At 42.3% G+C, this 24,913-nt stretch overlaps 1 protein-coding gene across 1 annotated transcript in view; it reads left to right on the forward strand.

Moving 5' to 3' along the window:
• The first annotated feature begins 11,756 nt into the window (after positions 1-11,756).
• FAM124A (family with sequence similarity 124 member A) overlaps positions 11,757-24,913 on the forward strand; it is a 34,420-nt gene continuing 21,263 nt past the window's right edge. Inside the window, exon 1 of the mRNA XM_014965812.1 lies at positions 11,757-11,786. Coding sequence (XP_014821298.1) covers positions 11,771-11,786 — 16 coding nt within the window. The 5' untranslated portion in view covers positions 11,757-11,770. The remainder of the gene's footprint in view (positions 11,787-24,913) is intronic.

The raw sequence follows: 24,913 nt of genomic DNA on the forward strand, positions 1-24,913 counted from the left end.
GAGGTCCCTGCCGGCCCGGAGGAGCCGCCCGCTCGCCCGCCCGGCGGCTGCACTTGTTGCCGGTGGCCGCGTCCCGGTCCCGGTCCCGGCAGCGGCGGGGCTGGGGCTGGGGCTGGGACCGCGGGTGTGGGTCCTGGGCTGAGCATCCCTCCGACGGACGGGACCGCATCCCGCTCCAGGGGATGTCCTGCGTGATCCCCTGGGGAGGGTGGGGAGCGCTCCTGCCTGTGGTACCACCCTGCTTGAGAGCCCCGGGGGATCTGCCTTCTCCATCGCTTGAGGAAAGTTCCTCCAAAAGGAGACTGAGGGGAGACCTTATTCCTCTGTACAACTACCTGAAAGGAGGCTGTAGAGAGGTGGGGGTCAGTCTCTTCTCCCAAGTAACAAGCGATAGGACAAGAGGAAACAGCCTCAAGTTGCACCAGGGGAGGTTCAGATTGGATATTAGGAAAAATTTCTACACCAAGAGCGTTATCAGGCATTGGAACGGGCTGCCCAGGGAAGTAACGGAATCACCATCCCTGGAGAAATTTAAAAGACGAGTAGACATGGTGCTGAGGGACATGGTTTAGTGATGGGTTTTGTCAGTGCTAGGTTGATGATTGGACTCAATGAGGGGTCTGGAGCACAAGTCTTATGAGGAGAGGCTGAGGGAGGTGGGGGTGTTCAGCCTGGAGAAGAGGAGAGGAGGCTGAGGGGAGACTTTATTGCTCTCTACAACCACCTGAAAGGAGGGTGTAGAGAGGTGGGGGTCGGTCTCTCCTCCCAAGTCAAAGGCAACACGACGAGAGGAAATGGCCTCAAGTTGCACCAGGGGAGGTTCAGGCTGGATGTTACGAAAAATTTTTTCACCGAAAGGGTTATCAGACATTGGAATGGGCTGCCCAGGGAGGTGGTTGAGGCACCATCCCTGGAGGTGTTCAAAAGATGGGTTGATGTAGTGCTGGGAGGTATGGTTTAGTGATGGTGTTGCTTTTTGTTTGTTGTGTGGGGATTTATTTTTGTCAAAATTAGGTTGACAGTTGGACAAGATGATCTTTAAGGTCCCTTCCAACCTAGGAGATTCTGTAATTCTGTGAAAGGTCCCTTGCAGCCTAGACAATTCTATCATACTTCTGCTACACACGGGGAGGAAGACACTAAGAAATTGTAGCTGTGGGCTTTAAGTTTGAGCTCCAGAGCATGTTGTGCTGCCTCAGTGGTGGGGCCCAGTAATATGGTTTATGGGCTCTAGACACACAGGGCTTGGTGCCTCACCATGCCTGTATCCCAGGGTAACTTGCATCAGAAGTGTGCACAGCTGTCGGTGCTGTCCTTGTGGCAGTGACAGAGCCGAATCCTTAGAAGGGCCATCAGAGAGCCATCAAAGCAGGTTAGATTTGTAGGTACTCTGATATTGCATTGCTGTTGTCATGATGCTCATTGTACTGACCTATGAAGTGCTGCAAACTTTGCTGGTGGTTGTCCAGCCTGTTATTGTCATGTAAGAGTCAAGAATGACTTTTTTTTATTTTCTGACTTCATGACCCTGCTGCCAGAGGTGTGCTATGTTTCTTAGTTGGATGACTTCTCCTAAAATTATGGGGCTGCAGGGATGATCCATAGGATCCCCCACTCAGCTTCTACCTTCAGCCCATCATTGTGGAAGAGACAGAGAAGTGCTTTCCAGCCTGTCCTACATGCTGCTGTTGTGTCGTCTTGTTGGTGAGCCTTTGCTCCTTTTCTGGCTCTAGAAAGACAAAAGGAGGTTGCCCACTTGTGTTAACTCTGTTTTCCCCTAGGTCTTCATTCTCCTTCCTCCATGCTTTCCAAACTGTATTTCTCTCAGCTCCTTGTCTGTATCTGCTTTGGTTTCTAGTCTGACGGGTCAGACAGCCTTTCTGCTCATTCTTTGACTCTTTCCCTTCGTCCTGCCGTAACAGCACATGCTGAGGTTCAGGGAAAAAGACAGTACATTAATCTCAGACTGATACAGGGGAATAACAGCACCTACCGTTGCATCAGGGCACCACGCTGGTGTACACCACTAAGAGTATAATAAAACCATCAAGACAGCTCTTTTTCGCAAAGTGGTGTCAGGTGCACAGCACCAAAACTGAAGTAACAATATTGCAAATTTAAAAAAAAAAAAAAGGAAATGGAATACGGCAATCTTTTTCATACATCCAGCTATTAATTTAAATATTTTTTTTTTCTTTTGTTCTATGGTGTAGAAAGTTAAGGTCTTTTTCCATCACCTTAAATAGTTGTAGTATTGTGGTCACACCTAAAGGGGAAAGTTTTTAAATCTTTTATGTGACATGAACTTTCCAGATAGTGGGATAACAGGATTTTAATTCACCTTTGGAGAATGCGGATAAAAGGAAGACAAAACAGCCAGTGAAATTTATGGCTGGTTCAAAGCTCAAAAAATCCTTGGTGGGTCAAGTCACTCGTAATTTGCTGTGTTTATCTGGCATAAAAAAACCTGGGTTTCCTTGGGAGGGACACTCAGAAGGACTTCACCCAGCTGGTGACGTTAGCCTTTAGACCTCGGTGACCAGCATGACAGCTGCTTGTCTCTGCTACTAAAGAGGTGCTAACACTGATGATTTTAAGAAGCATCCCTGTCCCAGGCTCGACACTGGAAGGTGTAGGTCTGTCTAAGGAATTTGAACAATGACATATGGCAATTAATAACTGCAGGGCTTTGCACTGAAGTTTATTTTGAAAAGCAATGGGTCTCTGCATTTCAGTTATTATTTTTAGTTCTGTTTAGCAGCTATTTTAGTCTCATAAACACGTTGCGTATGTCTCTTTCACAATGTTTATGTTTCAGCTTTCTCACCAAACCAACTGTTCGCAGCACTTGCTTTTCCCTCTTCCCAGAAGATCTGCTTTTTGCTTTGTCTCAGTCCCATCGTAGCTATCGCTAAATTGAGCTGGTTTTGTTTTTTCTCCAATTACTCAACAGTTTAAAAAAAAAAATAATTAATTAACTATTATGAAGTTCAGCTGTCATCTTCTGGAAGTACAAGGAGAGACAACTGTCAGAGTAATTCAGTAACAAGTTTTACATCAAGTGGTCCCTTTCTGTCACTCAGGGAACAATAGTGGATAGTGACTGTAGTAAATCCGGGCGCTGCAAACCCTTGTCATCTCGATGATGGCATGTAATGATGTGTGAGCTCTCACAGAGAGCCTTACGCTGAAGCTGCTTATCGCAGCTCACCCATCGAATGCAGCAAGTACTCTACAGGGGAGCTGGTTCTTAAGGTTTTGTTGTGGCTTCCAGCTACAAGAGCAGGTAAAACTCTGCGCTGCACAGACAAGACACTTTGAAGCCTTCATTTTCCTAATCCGTTGGAAAATACCTTCTTCCCCTTACTGCATTTGCCTGGGCAAAGAGGCCACTGAACAAAAATAGTGTATTTTGAGTTCCTGAATCCAATAAGAATGGATTGAGCTGGTGGTGTCAAGTACCCAAATAAAGGGAGTAGAACCTATAAACCAATTAGTTTATATTAATGAGATTTGAAAGAGTTTGACCATCCTTGGTCTTAGAGATTTTGCCTGTACAAGTTGTGTCTTCTCAGGAAATGTGTTCTTGAATATCTGAGTATAGAAATCTTATTTTATCTTACGGATAGGACACGGAGTTTCCTATGGTAATAATTGTAGCAGTGGCTTTGTAATATAAAATATGACATTTTAGTAAGAAAAAAATGCTCTTTCTTTGGTCTTTGATTAAAAAGCAAACAGAGGGAAAAGCAAGTGGAAGAAATTGAAGGGAGGAGAAATACGTATGTTTAAAGAATTGTAGATAAATTGGAAAGGCAAACAAAAAAGCTAGAGAAATTAATACTAAGGTACCTAAAATGAGTTGTAGAAATGTTCATTTTCAAATTTGCTTGGTTTTACAAGCCATGCAGATGCTCTTATTTCACTATCCTTACTATGAAGAGCAGAGCAAAGTTTTTGGGGGCTGAAACTCTCAAGATGACAAACTAAATGATTTTAGAAGTTGCTAGGCGTGTAATTTTGAAGCAACGAGACAGATTCTTGATACCACTGATGTCACGGGCAAAGCATCAGCTGGACTCATTGTATTCAGGACTGATATCCTGAGTGACACATGGTGAATGTGGAAAACAGGTAGTTTCTCAGACCTAAAGTCTTAAACTTTTCATTCCTAAACTTTTATTTGGTCCCATTAGCTGTGTTCACGAACTACTTCTGTAGGAATGTTCTCTATTTCAAGTGTATATGCCTTAACTGGGTGTAACACTTCAGTGAGATAGCTGGCATTAATGAAGATTTCAATTTATGTGACAATTCCCTGCAGAACTTCATTTGTTCCCTTAGACAGCTGTGAAAGTCCATGTCTTAAAGGGTTCATACTTTAATCATTAGCATACTAATAGTATTAAAGTTTACCTAAACCCGTAGTTTTCTTTTTTCTCACTTAGAAGTCATTTAAAGTTTTGAGGAATTATAACTTTTAACCTAAATTATTTGAATTTGCAACTTCTCCACTTGTATTTCAAATAATTTATTTATTTTTTTAGAGAAAGTGGGGAGACAGTATTGAAGTACAAGGTTGGGATTTTTTCCTATATAATAAGTTAAAAACCTTAATATGTACGGTGCAAACTGAATTAATTAGTAGTTAATTGCTGAGTATTTTATGAATTTCAGGAAGAAGTAAAACTATACTGTTTCTTTGGTAACAGACAACTGCCAAGGAACAGTTCAACGATATGTAAACCTATTGCAAAACAGATAAACAATGAAGCTTAGGGCACTGTACCATACAGCAGCCATTTTTAATGTCTTTTTTTTCTTTGTTTGTTGCAGTTCTGTAAAACATGAAACTCTAAAGCAGAAAATACAATTGCTAATAGGAGATAAGGCAGCCTATATAAAAGAGGGTGTACCCCACTTAAAGGAAAAAGCATTAAGAAAATTGTAATTCATGTGTATCCTCAGTCAGAATGGGTTACTTAAATTATCAAATGGATTTTTGAATGGTTTATTGGGGTGAAAGGTTGTTTTCATGTCACATCACATGTTTCTAGCTTAAGGGGATTCAACATCTATGACTTTGTTATCTGTGTGGTAGTCCTTCAATATGACATGTCAGTCTCTTGTCACATATTTCATCCATCTATGAGAAACTCTCAGGAATCAAAATTACTGCCGCTGAAACCTATTTTAAGGCCTGTTTTTACCTTGGGGTTTGTTTTTTTTTTGCTGAGACTTTCACTTCCTATATATCCATCAACCCAGATGTGCCAAGGTAGACAACTTGTCTCTAGTTTGACATTCAAAAAATACAAAGTTGAGCTATTTGTCACAAATTGGGGTTGAGGCACCATTTCTAACCAGATTTAATCGGTGGAGTGAAGCTGTTTGGTGGAACCTCAGGGCAGGCAGACCTGCTGGCACATAGCACTGGGCTGGACACTGAAAGTGAGGTGACTTTAAATCACATTCTGGTGGCCAGTGCTGGCACCTGTGATGGTTAGGTCCCAGCAGGCAGTGAGGCTCAACCTCCAACTAACTATAGCTGTGAGAAGGTTAGGCATTTGGTATAATTAGGCTCCTTCTCTTAGTTCAGAGCGACAGGACCCTGGGAAGGTAATGTACCCACTGGCTTTGGAAGGGCAGGTACGTGCCACCTGAGTCCGGATGCATCCTTCTGAGGAGCGTTCTGCGAATGAGTGGTGAGCAGGGTGCACTGGCACAGTGTGGTCCTACCCCATCAGATGCTATTTGAAAGATTGCAAACAATGCTTCATCCTTATACAATGATGACAATGATGATGTCTCTTACCTGGGGCCTCAAGTGGTGGTGTTGGTAATAAGCTCCTGAGTGTGGTAGTTAGAGCTGAGGGATGGGAATCCATCATCTGATGTCGTCTCTTGACTAGAAATCCAGAGCAAGGCGTTTTAGGACAAGATGCTCTGAGTTATTCCATTGCAGTTGTCTTGATTACAGAAGTAGAAATACAGTGAAGGCAATGGATTTGCATTGGACTGACACTAGCAAAGCAGATTGCAATCTGACCCACAGGAATTTAGTGAGAAGAAACCCAAGACAGAGCTACAAAGCTAAATCTTCTGACTCACACATTGTGCTCTGACTGCTATAAAATCCTCCTGCGTTCCCCATGGAGCACTTTCTAGGGGAGAGAAGGCAAAGAAGCTGTTAAATACAGCTCTTGAGATAAAACAGTGAAATCTGAAACAACACTAGGTTGAAAAGGCAGGGGAAATATGAATCCAGCAGGTGCCGTTCCATCAGTCCTGGGCAAGCAAAGGATGCAGACAGCAGAAAAGCTAGTAAACTTTCCACAATTTCATTTTTTGGGGGGGGAGGGTGGATTAAGGGGTCCTGGCAATGGAGACCTTGGGCATGTCATGTTGTAGTATTGTGTTAGAATATCTTGAGGACTGTGTGTTTGTTTTACACAGCAGACTGTCTTGTGGAGATGCTGCCTGACTCGGAAACCCTAAGTTAGAGCTGTGCCAGTCCATTAAACAGCATGTGGGGGTGTCCCTGAGCACTGGGACAGAGGTCCATATTGCTGAATACTTAAAACGGTTGAGGGCATCAGTTTGGATGGGGCCATCGAGCTCTCTCCCATATGGTTCTTGGGTGTGTTTTACCATGGTCCGGGGACTTGTTTTACCACATTACCACGTTCCCAGCACACCACTTGCCAGTCTGTTTTGGAAGGCAGGAGGTTTTAATGGTACAGGTGCAGTTCCATGGCAGTTGGCCTTGGTCCCAGGTGGTTCTCTTGGGCACGATTTTTTATTAGCATAGATGTCACCACTGTAGCCATGTTAACTTGATGGTGTGCCGTGGCTGATCAGCACACTGGAGTAACCCAAGCACAGTGTGACGCTGATGTAGCTACGTTGCTTGTGTGACTCAGAGATGTAACTTGGTTGTGCTTCTTACCTAAAGAAACAGGTTTAGAGTAGTTTTATATACCATACTCAGAAACTTGAAGTTGTGCTAGCAGCTCCTTACTGGTGTTCGGTGGGCTGTTTCCCTTTCTTGGGTATTTTGAGGCTCTGTATTACTAATCAGCAATGAGTAGTGCACACTGGTCTTGGAGGATTGCTGAGGATCGTTTGCGCTCATGATGGTCTTATGGTCTCCAATAACATACTTTCCAGTTCCTACAACGGCACTAATGGGAATCGAGGTCCCACACTTATCTCAAGCTTCTGCATTCCTGTTTTAATGTTTCTTGACATGTTCACAGCTCCTCTTTGCTGGTGGGCTAACCGTTAAGCAACACATTCTTTGCGGACTGATGTGTCTTTTGACTGAGCGATGAGCCCTCCTTTTCAGTACCTCCCACTGCTTCAATACCCTTTTTGATCATTTTTTTCCTCATTATGTGCCTATAAAGGGAACAGTCCTCCATTTGTTCAGTTTTGTCCTGAATATCTCTTTCCTTTTATCTATAATGTAATAATATCTATCAGAGGAAATAGCTTGCTGCAAGACCATGTAATTGGCCTGGAACCTCTGAGCCCCAGTATGGCCCCAGCCTGTCACCATTAAAGCCCATGAGGGCTTTACTCTTGAGTTACCCTAGTGGGAAAATCCTCTTCCAAGGGATCTGATAGAAGCTGATACTCGGGATGTTTAAAACAGGGATGGAAATAATAGGAAGGAACAAAGTCGCTTGATGTCCAGAGGGTGTACATGACCCAGGAGATGTTTATTTCAGTACTTAATTTTTTTAATGCGTTATCTTGTTTGTTGTGTATAGTAGTTTAAAAAGCTTAAAAGGCTTATGGGAAACTTCAGAATTTAGTATCCTAAATAGCTGATGCTAAGGGGGAAAAAAAATGCATTTTGCAAGCCACTTACCTGTGCGTGTCATGAATCTGAATGGTTGGTGCTAATGTTTTGAAAATATTAAGGTTTTTACTAACACCATTGGTTTTGTTCTTAAGGACTAGATTCAGGACAAAGAAATTCTAAGAAAGGAAGGAATCAGAGGAAGGATGAGTGATTCAGGTTGGCCCTGAGAGCAGACAGAGAGGCTCGTATTCATCCCATTTGACTTTAGACATGTAGCTGAGGGTCCTACATCAGGAATGTGGTTTCTGCAGGCTTCATCTCTAAACAACAGCAAGGAAGAGACATGCTTCAGACATTTATTGGCAATAGGGGGAGGGAGCTTAGGGAGGGTACAGTCCTCATTTCAGCATCTGAGGTTGACATAAGCCTTTGAACTTAATTATCCTTTTTTTTTTTTTTTAATTCTGTGTATGTCAGTTATGCAACAAACATGAATTAAATATTAGCTTGAACCATATTAGAATTACAAAAAAAAAAAAAAAACAATACAATTCTAAAGCCTATTAAAACGTGTCTGTGCAATTAGTCTCCGAGCGCACTGTTGTCTCCTCCTTTCTCTCTCCCCGTCTTTTTATTTTTCCTCTTGTCTCATTTTTCATGTCCTGCCCGTACGGAGCCTGCCACTTCCTCGGTTCAGGACTCATTAATTCTCCACGTCCTATAGCGTGCCTGCAGCACTTTGGGATAATAAAATACCAGTGTGAAGTAATAGCAAGCTGCTTCTGCTTGCAGTAAGCAAAAGGCAAAACGTTGTCTTTGCCTCTGTGTGAAACACAAGCAGCTCAGGCTCATATTGAATCAGCCGCCAACTGCTGAACACAGATACACTGAAGGACAGCCTCGGGCTGTTTTCAAACAGAAGTGCAGGCTAAATGAAGCCTTGCTTGGGGTGCTTGGAGGCAGCTGGATGTATATTGCTTGCCTCTGGGCTTGTGAAGAGCGATACCTTCCGTGGTTTTCACGCCCTTCCCAAGATAACGTGGTGCCAAAAATGGGAACCGACGTGACTTGCTGCTGAAAATATCACTCAGCTTTGTGGCCCACACAGCACTACTCACCCAGACCCTGGTCTCACTTCCCCTTGGTCCCTGCCCAAGTGACCGGTGGTGTGTACGTGGCCCAGCAAGTGGGAAGGAGGTCTCCTCCCTCTGCTCATGCCATTACTGCCTTTCCCAGAGATACACAAGCGTCCTGGGGGAGGCTGGTTGGGGGTCGGCATCATTCATGGAGGAGGCTCTACGTAGCAGGTATATATGGGGCTGCTCATGACCATGCTGGAGCGAGTGCAGAGGAGGGCAACGAAACTAGTGAAGGGCCTGGAAGGCAAATCATATGAAGAGCGTTTGAAGGAGCTGGGACTGTTTAGTATGAGGAAGAGGAGGCTGAGGGGAGACCTCATCACTCTTTACAACTACTTGAAAGGACACTGTAGAGAGGTTGGTGCTGGTCTCTTCTTACAGGTAATTAACGACAGAACGAGAGAGAACAGCTTCAAGCTCCAACAGGGTAGGTTTAGACTGAACATTAGGAAGGAATTTTTCACAGAAAGAGTGGTCGGGCATTGGAACAGGCTGCCCAGGGAGGTGGTTGGGTCACCATCTCTGGATGTGTTTAAGGGACGTTTAGATGGGGTACTGAGGGATATGGTGTAGGGGAGGACTTTGTAGAGTAGGGTTGGTGGTTGGACTCAATGATCCCAAGGGTCTCTTCCAACCTGAATGATTCTATGATTCTATGACCTAATCCTGTGGTGTCTGCCATATGGGACAAAGACCTTTCCTTGCTCCTCCCTGGCGTTATGGAAGTGGCTGGGGGCGCAGGGTTTAGTAAAGAGGAGAGAGCGGGAGACTGCTGCAAGCCCCCATCAGCAGCTCTCTCCCCAGCGTTGCACAGACCTCATTCAAAAGCTACCATAACCTCAGAGTACTCGGTGATATTGATGGATTTTTTTTTTCATGAGTATTGTGAAAAATTCAGGTTGTGTCACCTTTCACTTTGTCACCTACACCAGCAGTCTTAGCATCTGATCTGCAGAATGCTGAGTGCTGAACACGGGGCTCTGAAATAGAGGGATGACTGTAATGGCTTTGTTTTTTCTGCAGAGATATGTCCATATTACAATTGAAAGTGGCCACTATAGTTATGTGGGGTTGATGTCCTTTATTCCCTGGTGTGCCTGAGACCCTAGCATATGGAGGTGTCCTGGCCATACCTTAGATGGTACCTATTTCCAGACAAATACCTTAGGAGTCAAGGCTCACATGTTTTTTTAATTTAAAGCAATATTACAAACTTGTTGCAATTATTTATATAAAACAAGCATTTGGGTTTGGATTCAATAACTGTGTTAGAGCTCCCTGAACAGTTTGCCTGTTACGTTCAGGGCACTGCAGGGCATACATGGGAGACATTAATTGTGGCAGAGAACTCTGGTGAGTGGGGTCTGTTCTTGGGACCCAGCGAGTGGGAGGTTGTGTAACTATGAACTCCAAAACTAAACACTCAGAAGTCATAGGTAAGGCCTCAGAAGTGGAAATGATTATTTTTTTTCCCCTAATATTCAGTGATGGCATATTTGCTTTGCCTTAGTATTTCTGAATCTCCAGGACAGAAATGTGCCATGTTTATGAGTTTTAATCACCCCAGAATGGGGTTTTCAGGAGTTTGGGGTTATATGCAGCAGCAAAATTAATTGCACTGTTGCTGAAAATATTTAACTGCTCTTACGTTCTCACGGGTAATCCAGTGTCATGGTCTAACCCTAGCAGGCAGCCAGGACCATGCAGCCACTCGTGCAGTTCTCCCTCTTCTCCTTTAGAAAGACACAGAGAAGAGGGAGAAAAGGAGGAGAAAGGAAAGGAAAAAACCAAACTCATTGGTTGAGATAAGGACAGTTTAATAGAACAATATCAGAAAAGGAAAAGATCAGTAATAACAATAAGAAGTCATCTCACCACCTGGTAAATTGGTGAATTGCACCTTCCTAAGCAGTGATTGCAGATTCCCACCCCCTGGCAACCCCTGTTTATATACTGAGCATGACGTATATTGTATGGAATATTCCATTGGCCAGCTTGTTCTGTCTATGCTCCTTCACAGCTTCTATGGGAAGCTGAAAAAAACCCTTGAATACTCTAAATATCACCTAGCAACAACTAGAGCTAAAATAAAACCGAAAAAAATATATAAATGCATTATTGACATTCCTTTCATACCAAATCTGAAACTGTAGCAGCCACTAGAAAGAAAATTAGCTCTATCCCAGCTGAAACCAGAACATCCAGTATCCACTCAAGTAGAATCAGTGGGCCTATAGTTTTACTGAGACAAGTCTTGAAAAGGAAAAAGGTTTCCTAAAGCAGAAAGCTTTGTCATCTAAATGTTTACATTTTGGTACTCCTTTTGTGTCTTCCCTGCTAGTTGTTACCAAAGACCAGTAAAAATTCTGCTCTTTGAATAGAGTTCTCTTAAAAAGAGAAAAAAAAATAATCTGTAAAGCATTTAGAGGACATAAGGTGAGGAAGATGAGGAGCAGAGTCAAAATCTAGTAGATTTCTGCTCCTAGCCTGTGTTTGAAGCAGCCTATTTTTTCCTTATAGAGTCTCCTGGGCTTTATTTTTTATGCCTGAAGTTAGGTAGCATAAATAGCCCTTAGATAAAACCCTAGTTGCTTTACTCGCTCTATGTAGGTGCCTTCAAAATTCATGTGAGATGCCAGTTTTTCTGATGCCATGTTCAAAATCTGTTCCATTTATTAACTTAGCACAAAAATTATGCTAAATGTGCATTAAACTATCTTAATATGCAATGTGAGTTAGATTTGGTACATTTTTCACTATCTCTTTTAGACTGAATGTGGTCTAACTAAAATCTTTGTCTTGCAGGTCTGAGTACAGCCGTATGTCCTCTACCAGCAGTGAGTATAACTTTGAAATTTTTTTAATTCTCATATTTTATTTTTTCTGGTTGCTAGTATTTATTAACATCAACCTAGTGTTATGATGGGGTTAACTTCGACACAGTAAAACACCCATTCCTTCTCTTCTTGGATCTATATCTAGATAGAGTATAGAAAATTAAACTGATTGGATTTTTATGACAAAAATATAAGCCTTGTGTAAAGTCATAAATATTGGAGCTCACAAGAATGCAAGGCAAAATGAGAAGAAAAATCTGTAGACACAGTGTGGCCACTGTGAATGGGTCCTTGGCCAAATGAGTTTGCAGTGATGAATGCTGTTAGAGCTGGGGGATGCAGGAATAATTGAATGCTTATTGTAAGCTGATGCCAAGGAAGCACTCGAGAGCAAATTCTGTGAAGCGTTTCTTTGATTTCAGAGATGATAGAGGCTCTAGTAAGTGTCACAGTCTTTCAAAATGTTTACAATAGCCAGTTGAATTTCAGGTTATCCAACTGATAGAAGATGAATCCTGGTGTCTGGCTTATTTTTTCTTTCTTTTTCATCAATGCAAAATGGCTTTTTTTTTTTTTTTTTTTTTAGGAACAAGGAACACTTTTTCAGTTCTCTCTCTCCCCGCTCCAACCGTTTTCTTAGTTGTAGCACATACTGTATCCACAGCACTTTGAAATGCAATAATGCCTATTCAGGCACAGCTACTAGTATCTCTCCCTGCTCAAAGTGCAAGGTGATGCCCGTCTCCCTGATTCACACCTAGACGCGCGCTTTATTTGTGCCAAGCGAGCAGATCAAAAATTCACAGATGACTAATTGTGTTTTATAATCTGGGTCTTTACACGTCGTGAAAATCAGAGGGGAAGAAAGCTGTCAGTATTTTCCTCATTCACACATTCTGGCTGAAGCGCGGAGAGGGTTATTTTCCATCTCCCATGGTCTTTAGCAGAGTGCTTTTATTGATTTCAACAAGAGCTGGATCAGACGGTGTTTGTGATGTCTGGCTCCTGAGCTGATGTGACTAGCAGGGAGCTCGCTGTCTTTTCTCCATCTGCTCAGTGTGTGTGGATGTATCTGAGAAAGAGAGAATTCAGTACAGCTTTTTCCTAAATTCAGTTGTTTCAATAGATTTCTGGTTTCCCACTGTCAGGCATGATTCTTGAAATGATTGGGAGGCAAAATCCAGGCAATCAACTTTTCGTATTGGATTTGGCTGGTTGCACCAGCCGTGTGCCCCGCCATCCCCTCAGCTCCCCATTTTGGGTGATGGCTTGGGGAATAAGCTGCCAGCTTCCACCACTTTTTGGGTGGTGACAGATGATTATTTGCCTAGTAGAAGTGTTTACTCAGCAAATAAGTTCAGAAGACAAGGTGTAAGTGAAGTATTTCCCATCTAAAAATTTGGGTTTGATACCTTAACAACTTCGCGTGACCGTGGCACGTCTTAAAAATAAAAGTAACAACTTACATCCTTGTTTTTATTAAATGAGCTGTTTGTAAGGGTCATTTTTGGTTGTGTGGCAGCTCCAGTATGATGGGTTTGATACCTTAACAACTTTGCGTGACTGCGGCACGTCTTACAAATAAAAGTAACAACTTACATCTTCGTTTTTATTAAATGAGCTGTTTGTAAGGTTCATTTTTGGTTGTGTGGCAGCTCCAGTATGTCATGCTAACTGCAGCCACCTCAGTGTCCTGCTGGCCACAGCTGCCCAGAATATGTGGGGATTACAGTTGTATTTCAACGCCAGTAATTTGTCAGTACAAGGAGCTATTATCATTCCAGCAAAGACACAAAAGTTCAGGAAACAGGACAGTCTCCTCCTTTCTCTTTTCTGCTTCCAAGGCAAATTACATTGACAGAGCTTCACAAGTAGCAGCATTTAACTTCGCATTTTGTGGGGTTTGTGTGGTCATTTGGTCAGACAGTGGAAGAGTAACAGAAACAGTTACATAAAAGGATTTTGGTAAAAGAGAAATGCTTTCATGTCAGAGGCTGGCGGTCAGGGGGTGCATAATGCATTTGAAGAAAAGATTCTTGGGGAAGAGATACCAGGAAAAACAGGTGATCTGGCCATTTTAATTTCTTTGTTGAAAAGCTTCAGCAATTGGTATCGTTCATAGTACACAAGGCAGTCTAATCAATGATGCTGTTAGGCGCTAACATAACACAAAGTAAGCTGTTGTAAATTAAAAAGCAAAGAATCTCCATTACCTACAGCTGCTTCGCCTGAAGCTCCTGTTCTAATAAAGTGGAGTTTATCTAAACCAGAGGGATTACAGGCTAATTTGGTTTTACAGGGCTCTTAGTCAGTGGTACCAATGAGGCTTCGATTTCAGTGTTTAATAAATGAATGATCTTCTGAATTTCTGGATGAACTCCACTGGACAGTGGTTTTTGTGCCAAGAAAAGGATAAGAAGGCTTTAGCAGGTGAATTAACTACAGCTGCCTGTATCACTTGCTGCAACAACAGCAGCAGCTGAACAAACTGCAGGACTTTGCACCAAGGCAAAAGTATACAGGAACCCTCGACCCCCGCCAAGGCAGAACTCAAATCTCATGGGCTGCTACATGGCAATGCAAGGATCATTCTGTACATGCATTATTTCTAGTACTTTTTTCCCCTAAGCATATGGCAGCACTTATCATGGGCGACATACTATTTCAGCAGTTCAAAGCCCTGCCTGATGGGTTGGTTGGACCTTGGGTCTTGTGCAGCATCTCGATTCTTTTCTTCTTTGTCCTCATGTCCTGGCTTCGGGTAACCCAAAAATGGTTTTTACTGGCAGCGTTGTAACATCTGTGGGTTTGTATGGCAAATACTTTGGGACAGAGTACAAAAGTTTGCCGAGTGTGTTTATTTCTGCAAGAAAATGCAGCAGTTATCTGCCGCGCGGGCTCTGGCTGTTGTCAGGGTGATTGTGTGCCACTTTGCGTACTGAGCAGGGTAAATAGGCCACGCAGAGCTGTCTGCTTGATGCTGGGGTTTGAGATATTGCAGCTTTGAAGGGTTCAGCAGTGTGATTTCAGGGGAGAGAAGTGCTAAATTAATTTTGACATTTTTTTCCCTCTGAATTCTGGTGTGTGTAGCCACTTTTCCCTTTGTTCTTTAGCAGGAGGTGTGCTTTGTCTTATTAGGATGTTTTGCCCGTTGGTGTGCTCTTCATTAATCTAGAGAATGTATTGAACTTCTTTTTGTTCATATTTTCAATTACATTTTCAATTACAGTTTTCAATTATCATTAGGGATCACTAATCATGTATGAGAGGGAATAGTGCTATACACTTTACACACACAGAAGAGACCTTTACCCAAAGTACATAATGCCAACATATAAACACCATAGGTGGCATATGGATACAGACGGTTGGAATCACAAAGAAATAATTAATTAGTTGTTGGTCAGCACAATAAGCAACAGTCTCTGCACATCAGCATTTTAATTATCTTCAAATTGCTTTGAGCTATGTGTTTCAGGGATGATTTTCGACCAGGGAAGAGGAGTTTTGATGGGGACTGCTTGTTTTCTCCTCTACATAATCTTTCCATTTATGATAATGGCTCTTCAGAAAGACTCAAACCAGAAGTGGGCATTTTGAAACAAGACTTTTGTGATTTGTAACATTTGAAATATTCCATACCTAGTCAGCTCTGGAGCCAATTTAACAATGTTGTCATAGAAATAATTGTGGAAGTGAGTTGTTTTATTTCCCCCTGACATTTTTCAGCTAGGCAATCCGTCGGGAGCTGCCTGGATGCACATTTGTACTGTTCCAGCTAGGTCAGTAAATGAAATGTAGAACCGGCCCTACGGGATGAGATGCAAGTTTGTGGCAGATTTTAGGGCATTTGAGGTAGTAAAACCCTGTGGTTTTAGGACATGGTGGTTCATGTTGTGCTTCTCAATGAGGTAAAGGGCTTGTCGCTCACCTGCTTTGCAGTTGGAAAGCTGGTAATTCGCCTTCCCCTGCTCCCCTGCCTTTCCTGTAGCAGCTGGGGAATGATTGAGTCCCTTCTGGGCTGTTTTGAGGTTGTTCTTATTCTTCCCTGGTAAACCTGAGAGCTGGGATATTAAAATTTTATTTCCGTGTTGTGCATACTTCCTAACCCAGGGAATTACACCCACTTTCTGGTTCTAAAAATTAAGCGGAAGACAGTTTCTTCTGGCAGATTTACAAATATTTGAGTTACCAAGCATGTTTCTTTTTAAATAAAATTTACCTTTAAGTTATTTTCTGTTTGGTATTCTGTTCCTATGCTAGTATAAATTCAGATCTTTGTTTGGGGATTTGCTCAGTGTTTTGTCAGTGTCATCTGCATCAGTTCCCCTGGGCTGATTTTGGACTCTGAATTTCTCTACAAGTGGCAAGGGTCCTCTCTTTATGAAGGGCTCCGAAGGGCAAGGTTTCTCTTATTCTCAATTCCAGAGGCAGGGTGAGGTGCTAAGGCTGGATCTTACCTCCATGCACCAGCTGTGCATTGAAATCGGCTGCCCTAATGGTAGATATTGGATGACAGATAACTGTTCTTTCAGACATTCCCAGTCTTTTTAAGACACCTAGCAATTTTCATTTTAGACAATAAGAGCAAGTTAACAGCATGTAGGAAAGTGACAATATTCAAATAATTTAAAAAAAAAAAAGGTTTCCCAACAGATACTTCAATCCTGAATTTGAGCTAAACCTTTCTTTTCCTGAAGCTGGGTTACCTTTTTTGCTGAATCAGTGCTGTATTTATCTGCTCTCATTTTGTGTAACTCTTGTTTACTTTGAAGCCAGCTGTGAGGTTAGGGGGTTGCAGCACCCAGTGCCAACATTAGAAGTATAAAGTACATATTTGTGTGCACTGTTATTCTGAGGACCCATCAAAATCTGCTCTGGTGAAGATGTAGCCCATCAGGTAGGCTGTGAGGGGTTGGTGTTAGGCCACCTGTCCCATCCATGCTTAGAGCTGGCCAAGGCACAGTTACATGACAGTTTTCACACCACATCCATACCGTGTGCATGTAACAATATGCTGCCTCTCTATTTTGCTCTTCCTGTTTTTTCTCTATCTTTTTCTTTTTTTTTTTTTTTTCTCTGCCATGGCATCTGCTTCTTGATGTTACCTGGCAAGAATCCTCCTCTTCCCCCTCTATTTGAGTTATTAGATCATAAGTGTTGTTGGAAGGAAATGTGAAGAGGAAAATGTATCCCTGAATAAAAGAGTCAGATCCAGCTTGAGCACTAAGTCCTTTATGGAGGAGAGCAAAGTCTGTGTCTCCAGAAATTCTCCCATTTCTAACACTTAAGAATTTTTGCTACCAAGCACTGAGGGATCACATCTGTCAAAATGGGCCCTAGTGGAGCTTTTGACAAAAGCCTGAAAAATGTAGCCTTCCTGGTTGCAGAGATAATGGGAGCTACAGGAGTGTAAGGATCTCTAGTATTATGCAGATGTATATGTGCCTCATAACGATGGCATATGGAGAAATGGCTTCCCATTACTTGTGTATCATTTCAAAATCTGACTTCACTTAACCATTAAAGATGATGAAAACTGACCAGGAGCTGTAAGGAGGATGGGATTGATTTGGACTTTTAAAAATCTGCCACACAGCTAAAATTTCATAATATAGTTGCCTACTTTAATTTAGGTCAGTTCAGACCAGTTCTGACCAAGGTGCTGCTGGACTGGGTATCTTCTAAGTATTTTTCTCCAAACAATGTAATTTAATAAGTGTAAGGATATAGTTATATTCTTTTACTACAATACAAAGATATACTGAAGTATATTGTTTCTTATTTCCATAGAGAACTGAGATGCTTTTGCAATGGCTGGCAATGAGCTGTATTAGATACAATTGTAAAAACAATTTACAGTGGGCTTGCCAGCATCATGCTGCATTTCCAGAAGGTGTTATTTTAAAAGGAAGACTAATTAAAGTATGAGGAAAGATGGAAGAGGAAATTGGACCCGAATCATGTAGAGCTCTTAGCCTGCAGCATCTGTCAACGTTGCAAATTCAGGTGTTGTATATAGTAGTGAAATCTGAAGTGTCAGCTCCTGTGGAAAAGATAGTGAGCATCTTCTGCTTATCTTGCCTGGCCTGTGTTACGCTGCTAGAGGTAAAGAGCAATGCTCTTTCCCACTGGGGTTGTGTGAAGGAAAATGTCATTGCTACATGACACCTAGCAGTCTTTGGCTATGCAAAACATGTTTATGTAGTTGCTTGTCATCAAATTCCACCATGATGAAGGAACCAATGTTTGTGTACAGGGTAGAAAAATATAATACTGAACCACAGAAAATTGAGGTTAGAAGGAGATCAACTGGTCCGAGCCCCTTGCTGAAAGCAGGGCCAGTGAGAGAAGGTTGCTCAGGGCAATGTCCCATCGTGTTTTGAAAATCCCCACAGCTTCTCTGGGAAACCTCTTCCAGTGAGTGACCACCCTCACAGTAAAAAAGTTTTTTCTTATGTTTAAAGAGAATTTCCTGTATTTCAGTTTGAGTCATCAGCCCAGAGCAATATGAGCAGACCCTGTTCCTCTCCAGTCCCTAATTTTCCCTCTCAGTTGCATACTTTTTAATCAACTTTTTTCCGGTTTGCTGTGGTATTTGATCACACAGCACCATCCCCCCTCCCAGCCCCACCAGCATCCCAGTCTCATCCACAAGCATCCACAGATGATGCATCCTGATTTTCGGGGGTCCCTTACCTATGTAAGGAACGTCATGAAGTTATCACTGCTGCTGACCACCACTGCCCGGAAACCACGCTGGAGATGTTGATATTAAGTTAACATTGCTATTTGCACTTTTACCTTTCAAGAAGTTGAGGTTAGGATGCTGTTCCAGTAGGGAGATAGCATCTTGAGGTTGGACTTACCACACATGGTTATTTAGAAGCATAAGGAGTAGAAAGGAAACATGCCCTTAGAGACACGACTAAAGATGGACAGCTGCCAGAAAGAGAAGATAAAAAACGAAATGAGGCAAAGTCATGAGTGAGGACATGCACAAATGAATGTGTAACTGTGCTTGAAATCAAATCTAGATTTGATTTTTGCATGCCAGTTGTGTGGCATTAACCACAAGCTTGCCCTTCCCCTTGTAAAGACTAAAGTTCCTGTTTAAATGTATTTAGCTTGGAGTAACCCATGTAGCTCTGTTCTTTGTTAAAATCAGAGTTTCACTCTTTGGGATCATTTAGTACACACCAAACAGTGCATCCCATGGTTAAATTACTTCTTACTGGCTTTGGCCTAGCTTGGGATTTCTGTATCGTGGGGTTATAGGTGTACCCTAAACAGCTGATGTACCAGGGCTACCAAAACTCTGGCTTTTTGTTGTTTTGTATCTTGTTTTCTGACCACATCCAGTCAGGTGGTTTTTTTCCTGTCATTTAAATACAGCAGATAAAAACTGGATTAGTTGTTAAAAATAATAATTTGTGTATGAATTGCAATCGGAATGTTTTTCTAGCTCCTTTTTTAAGCATACCTAGTCATAATCAAAACCACAGAAGCAAGTATTTCCTCTTTCTCATTATCAGGCATGATTCAGAAGCATAGGAAATCTTTGATAGACACCGACCTATCAAGTGCCACATAATTCTAGTGAAAATTTACAGGAAAGATCTTAGAGGAAGTTAAATTGGATTATGAGGTGCTGTGGGTTGGATTTCCCTCTGTGGAAGCGTTACTACTGCTGTCGCAGAAATCCCTAAGGAGCTAGGCAGCCATTTAGTGGGTCTTTTACCCTGAGTAACGGGTTGCAGGAAAGATCTTGGCATTCCAAGTTCAGCTGGTACAGTGATGAGAATGATCTGGAAATTGTTGAGACGTCTGTCTGAATTGTTAAAGCCCAAAGAGGGCAGCTAAAAAAATAAATCTGTCCCATGGCAACCCCTGGCTCAGAGACACTGGCTGTGGTAGAACAGGAAAAGCCATCAGACTCACCAAGTCAAATGACAAAACACTTGTGAAGGCTGAAGTTATTAAGGCAGTTTCTACTAAATGTGTATTGTTTTGACAATGGCAACAATTAGTTTCCTCATTTTATGGCTGCAGTACATTATCATGATGCATTTTCTTTAATTTGAACTTTTAAAAATGAATAAATAAAATCTATTTATGCAAGCTCAGTGAAGAACTTAGACATTTGGTAATCAGTATGTGCCACGTTCTAGAGCAGTAGATGTCCAGTGCCTTCCCCATTTTTGTTGGTACCTCATATTTGTTTATTAACATTTTCAGAAATAGATCTTGTATCTGTAATTTCTAAAAGGTTCGTGAAATGTTTTGCCAGGTGACTCCTGGCTGCCACCATATGGGATCAGGATGAAGCATTGATGATAAAGCATGCTTTCTATTACTGCTTCCCTTTTCCATCAGCTGGTATGGGGTAGGGCTTTTGAAGTGCACACTGCTGTCAGCTGAAAGGATTATGAGATTCAAAATAGTTTTTCACTACTGTCAAGTCCAAATGTCTCCTTCGCTGTAATGCTAATATTGTTGATTGTCTACAGAGACACAAACATGGTAGTGCTTGACCATGCCTCAGGGTTTGATCCCATATTTTCTTTAGATGTGTGTTGTGCGTAGATACTTTGTTGTGGCTTCTGCCTTCTCTCTGGCTGGGCTTCCCTGCCACCTCTTTCTGATACCAGGAAGGTTTGTGCAAAACTACAAAGTGGTCAAAAGAAGCGGTCTGCTTGAAAATTAACGATTTTTTAGCCAGATCAGTTCTCTGAATGCCACCAGAATGCACAATCCTCATTACTCCTTGTCTGAGGGCTTCTTTCCAGTCTCTTCAGCAAGCTGTTTCAACTTGCACCTAGACCTGACATATGGGAAGCACTGGAAACACTTAGCTGGGAACAGTAGGGGGAAGAGTGCCAGCACTGAAGTTTTAAATTGTCTTAAGCCCATCATAAAATCACACTCTCAGTTAACATTGTGTGAGGTATGGAGCTCATTGTTGGACCAAATTTGTCGGCTGCTCAAGTGTACAGCATTTCTTGGTGGGTTTTTTTAAGGCAGTGTTCTTTCAGCCCTTTTATAAAACACATATTTTTGAGAATCTCAGCTTTACATAGGAGTTGGATTTTAAGAAAATACAATACTTGCAATCAAAGGACTTTGAACCGTATGCCGTTGGATGCAGCTTGAATGCTGACATGCATTGTACAGCTTTTGATTTACTGGTGATTGCTGATGGGAGTTTTACCAAATTGCTACACATGGCAGCTCTGTACAGAATCTGATATTAATACTAAAGATTGGTGCCTGGGTTCTTGCCAAGTACAATGATCCATATCTTTCTTTAGGAAAATTTTATGATTGGGAAGGACGTGCGTCTTTGCAAAGCTTAACTCTTCTGAAGTGGAAATCTGCAGCCATTTAGAGCACTGCTCTCTCTGTGTTTCAATTTTAGACCCTCTTCCCTTCCCTAGCCCTCTAAAAAGCGAGGCAACTCTTTTTTTTTTTTTTTTAATTCTACATATAATATAAAATAACAAGAAAACAAATTAATGGAATAGTTGAGCATTAATAATTACTGTACCTTCCCTGTATTTCTCCACTGGACTGAATCTATCAGCAATATAGGTACAATAAGTCCTGTGCCTTACCATGATGCCCAGGCCCAGTTTGGTGGCATCACCAAACTCACTGGGGCAAATCTTGCGAGCAGCAGCTCCCCATTGTGCTTTACTTCTCCACTCAGGGAATATAAAATAACAAGAAAACAAATTAATGGAATAGTTGAGCATTAATAATTACTGTACCTTCCCTGTATTTCTCCACTGGACTGAATCTATCAGCAATATAGGTACAATAAGTCCTGTGCCTTACCATGATGCCCAGGCCCAGTTTGGTGGCATCACCAAACTCACTGGGGCAAATCTTGCGAGCAGCAGCTCCCCATTGTGCTTTACTTCTCCACTCAGGGATTTCTGATTACTGGTTCTTCGTGTGTGTTTCTGAAAGACACAGAGTGACAATTACCAGCTGTTTTCCACAGATCAGGAACACTTTTCAGGGTATCAAAAAAAATTTTCCTTACTGTTTCTCTTAACAGTATTGGATCTCCTGTAAGAATTAATCTCTGATGAAGACATTTGAGCCCCTTGATGGGCAAATAAGCGGTAGATTGCGGGTTTTGAGTGAGGACAGCTAAGCTTCTGAGCACAGTTTGAAGATGCCAAATTATGTGAATCTGTTTTATGACATGGACACATGTGCATACTGAGACTCCAAGACAGCTCTTGAGTCGTGGTGAACTGTGTGGGAGGGAAGAGGGGAAATGACAGCAGATGACAACCAGGAGAATATCCCTGAAGGCATATGAGTACACCAGCATGTTGGGGTTCTTACTTTTCAGCAGGTTCGTAGCTAAATCTGTGGTTGAGGAGAGTATTGAAGTAAGACTTCAGTGCTCTCCAGAGAATAAGGAAATGATCAGGATTTTATTTTTTTTAAATTAAAATTCTGATTATTTCTGACACTGCTATTGCCAATGTAACATATGGTGTCAGCAGCATATTTTGAGGGAGGAGAACACCATGCAGCAAGAGTAAAGAGCTCATGGAGAAGACCATAGCATTGGCAGAAAAATCCTTATCTTGGGTGTTTCTGAGGAACTGCCAGGAAGTTTGCTTGCTTATAACCATGGTGTGAAAACACCCACTGTGAGTTCCTAGAGTTTGTCTGCATGAAGATCCGACACACAAGCTTCTCAGAGTTGTGGGTCTTTTTTTGCTGGGTGCTTAATACACAGTAAAGCACAGCCTCTGCTTTCACGTGCTCCTTAAAGCCTAGGTAGAAAACACAGAATCATCAAGGAAAAATCTGTAGTGTCAGGGATGTTGGATTACACAGCCAGAAACCCCATGTGGTATTCCCATCCCTTTATTTTTAGCCTGTTTTTGAAAGGGACCATGACGTGAGCATGTGCTGTCTTTCTTCACAGAGACACTAACTTCCCACAGGTGTCCTCAAAACTAGATGAAAGGCAGTGGGACAAACTGGTTTTGTCTCCATGGAGAGAAAAGGCTGTCATGTGAGTTCAAGATACCTCTTCTCCTAACCTACAGCTGGACAGTCAGCCTACAGGCAACTCACACATACCTTTATACCACGTGTGAACTGCTGCTCGTCTGCCAGGTAATTAGGGGATAAGAGATAAAGCTGCAGTGGTGTGAATGAGGAGATGGGGAAAATAGGAACTGAGAGTATATCTGTGACCTGAGGAGTCCTTGACTCTTCGCCTTGCTATAAGCAGTCAGCAGCCTGACTAAAGGAGTCAAGGAAGTTGGTTTTGGGGGATGTAAGAGAACACATGACAATCACATAGTTTAAGAGCACTTCTTCCATAACACTTATCACAAAAGCACATCTCATTTGTTGACAAAGTGGTAGAGCAAGGTAAGATACTAGAACAAGAATGATCTTCAAGATAAGCATACAGGCCTGCAAACCTCCCCTCCAATTTTAGTTGCACAGCTGAGGCACCTAAAGATGGAAGTGGAGTTCCTTGGTTCCCACTACACTTGTGGACAGTGGAGAGTGATGGGCCTTATCTGAGATTTGATTCTGTCTCTCACCATGGACTACAAAAGGGCAGTCAGCTGGAGGGACGTCTGTTGGGTACCTCACCTTCCATGGGATGACTCTGGGCCACAAGGGCTGTTTCCTATGAAGAAGATGAGGGTCATATAGTTCTGAAGGCAAGCTAAGATGGCAATCATAGACTGTGTGACTACAAACCATAAACCGTAGGACTGCAAACAGGAGAGCCAGTGTCAGGGTGCAGCAGCATGATCCACTTATGACAAGTATCCAGACCAACATAAGGGAGTGGGCAGGAGTGCATGGACAAGTGACTGGTGTGAGATGGCCCCTTTCAACAGCAGCATAAGTTCCTCATGAAAGGTTACCCTTAGGCAGGTCAGGGGAATGTAGCTGGTGGGGTAGGGATGAGAATTCACTGGGGGCTGTAGCACAAGGGGGAGTTTCAGTACTTGCTGCACCATCCAGCAGCAAAGGTATCACATGATGAGATCTGCCGTTGCTTTTGCTTGATCATGCAGGGCCTCTGTGGGCATTAAGTATCACTTTGAGATAAGATTCATTCCTGCAGGGTTGGCTGCATGTTGTACACTAAGGGCAATGACATCTCGTAAGACTGTTCATATTAATGTACCAGAGAAAGCTTTTTATCTCCATCAGGCAGATAATGGGCTTAATTTTCCAGCTTTATTTCTGAGGGTGTTTTTTGTTGGGTTTTTTTATTTTTTTGGTTCTACAGCAACTGGATAACAGCACCGAGAGCCTGTATCGTGCCCATCTGGAGGAGCAGATTGACCATTTTGCCATGTTTGTCAGCATGCTGGTCTGCTGTGCATTGTCTATACTGCCTTAGTACTGGTGGAGGAGTGAGCATCCTGGCACGATTACCTCCATTAGAGAGGGAAAATGCTGCTCTGATGGGAGCGTGAAAGAGGTTTCTCCACTTGTCTCTGTGCTCTGCATAATATCCCCTTTTTTATTGCTTCTGAGCACCCTTCATGAGTTGGAGGTGATGTGCAAAGCAGGGCGTGCTGGGAAGCACGTTATCCTGCAGCCCTGCATTTGTCAGATGCTATTAAACAGCAGGGAAAGAGAATGGAGGAGCTGGTGAATCTGTCACATCCTGCTTGTTCAAAAGATTATTGATGCTGCATAATTCATCAAAGCATGACCTAGCGGTGGTTTCTGCTGCCAGAGGTGGCAAGTATACACTTCTGTGCAGCTGCCCATAAAGCGATGCTCTCTGTTTATGAAAATAGCCTCAGTCTTTGTGTCTGCCCATCAGCCTTTCAATTAACACACCTAAAACGGTCAGTCTTGTCTTGAACTCAGATAAAACGTGAAGGTCCTGCTTAGTGAGAAATGCTACCACTTTGACATTTGTTTCGGTTTTGGAATGGGATTGAAGTAGTGAAATATTGACATTTTCTGTGCAACAGAAATCTCAGGAAATTTCAGTTAGGAAATATCATAGTGCTGTTTTCTGACAGTATTTGTACAATGATTTCATTTTTTTTACATTCCTACAATTGAAATATTCTGATTTATTAACAATGAAAAAAGTATGCTGATCC

The sequence above is a fragment of the Calidris pugnax genome, unplaced genomic scaffold (genome assembly GCF_001431845.1).
Source record: "Calidris pugnax isolate Ruff unplaced genomic scaffold, ASM143184v1 scaffold20, whole genome shotgun sequence".
NCBI classification, from domain to species: Eukaryota; Metazoa; Chordata; class Aves; order Charadriiformes; family Scolopacidae; genus Calidris; species Calidris pugnax.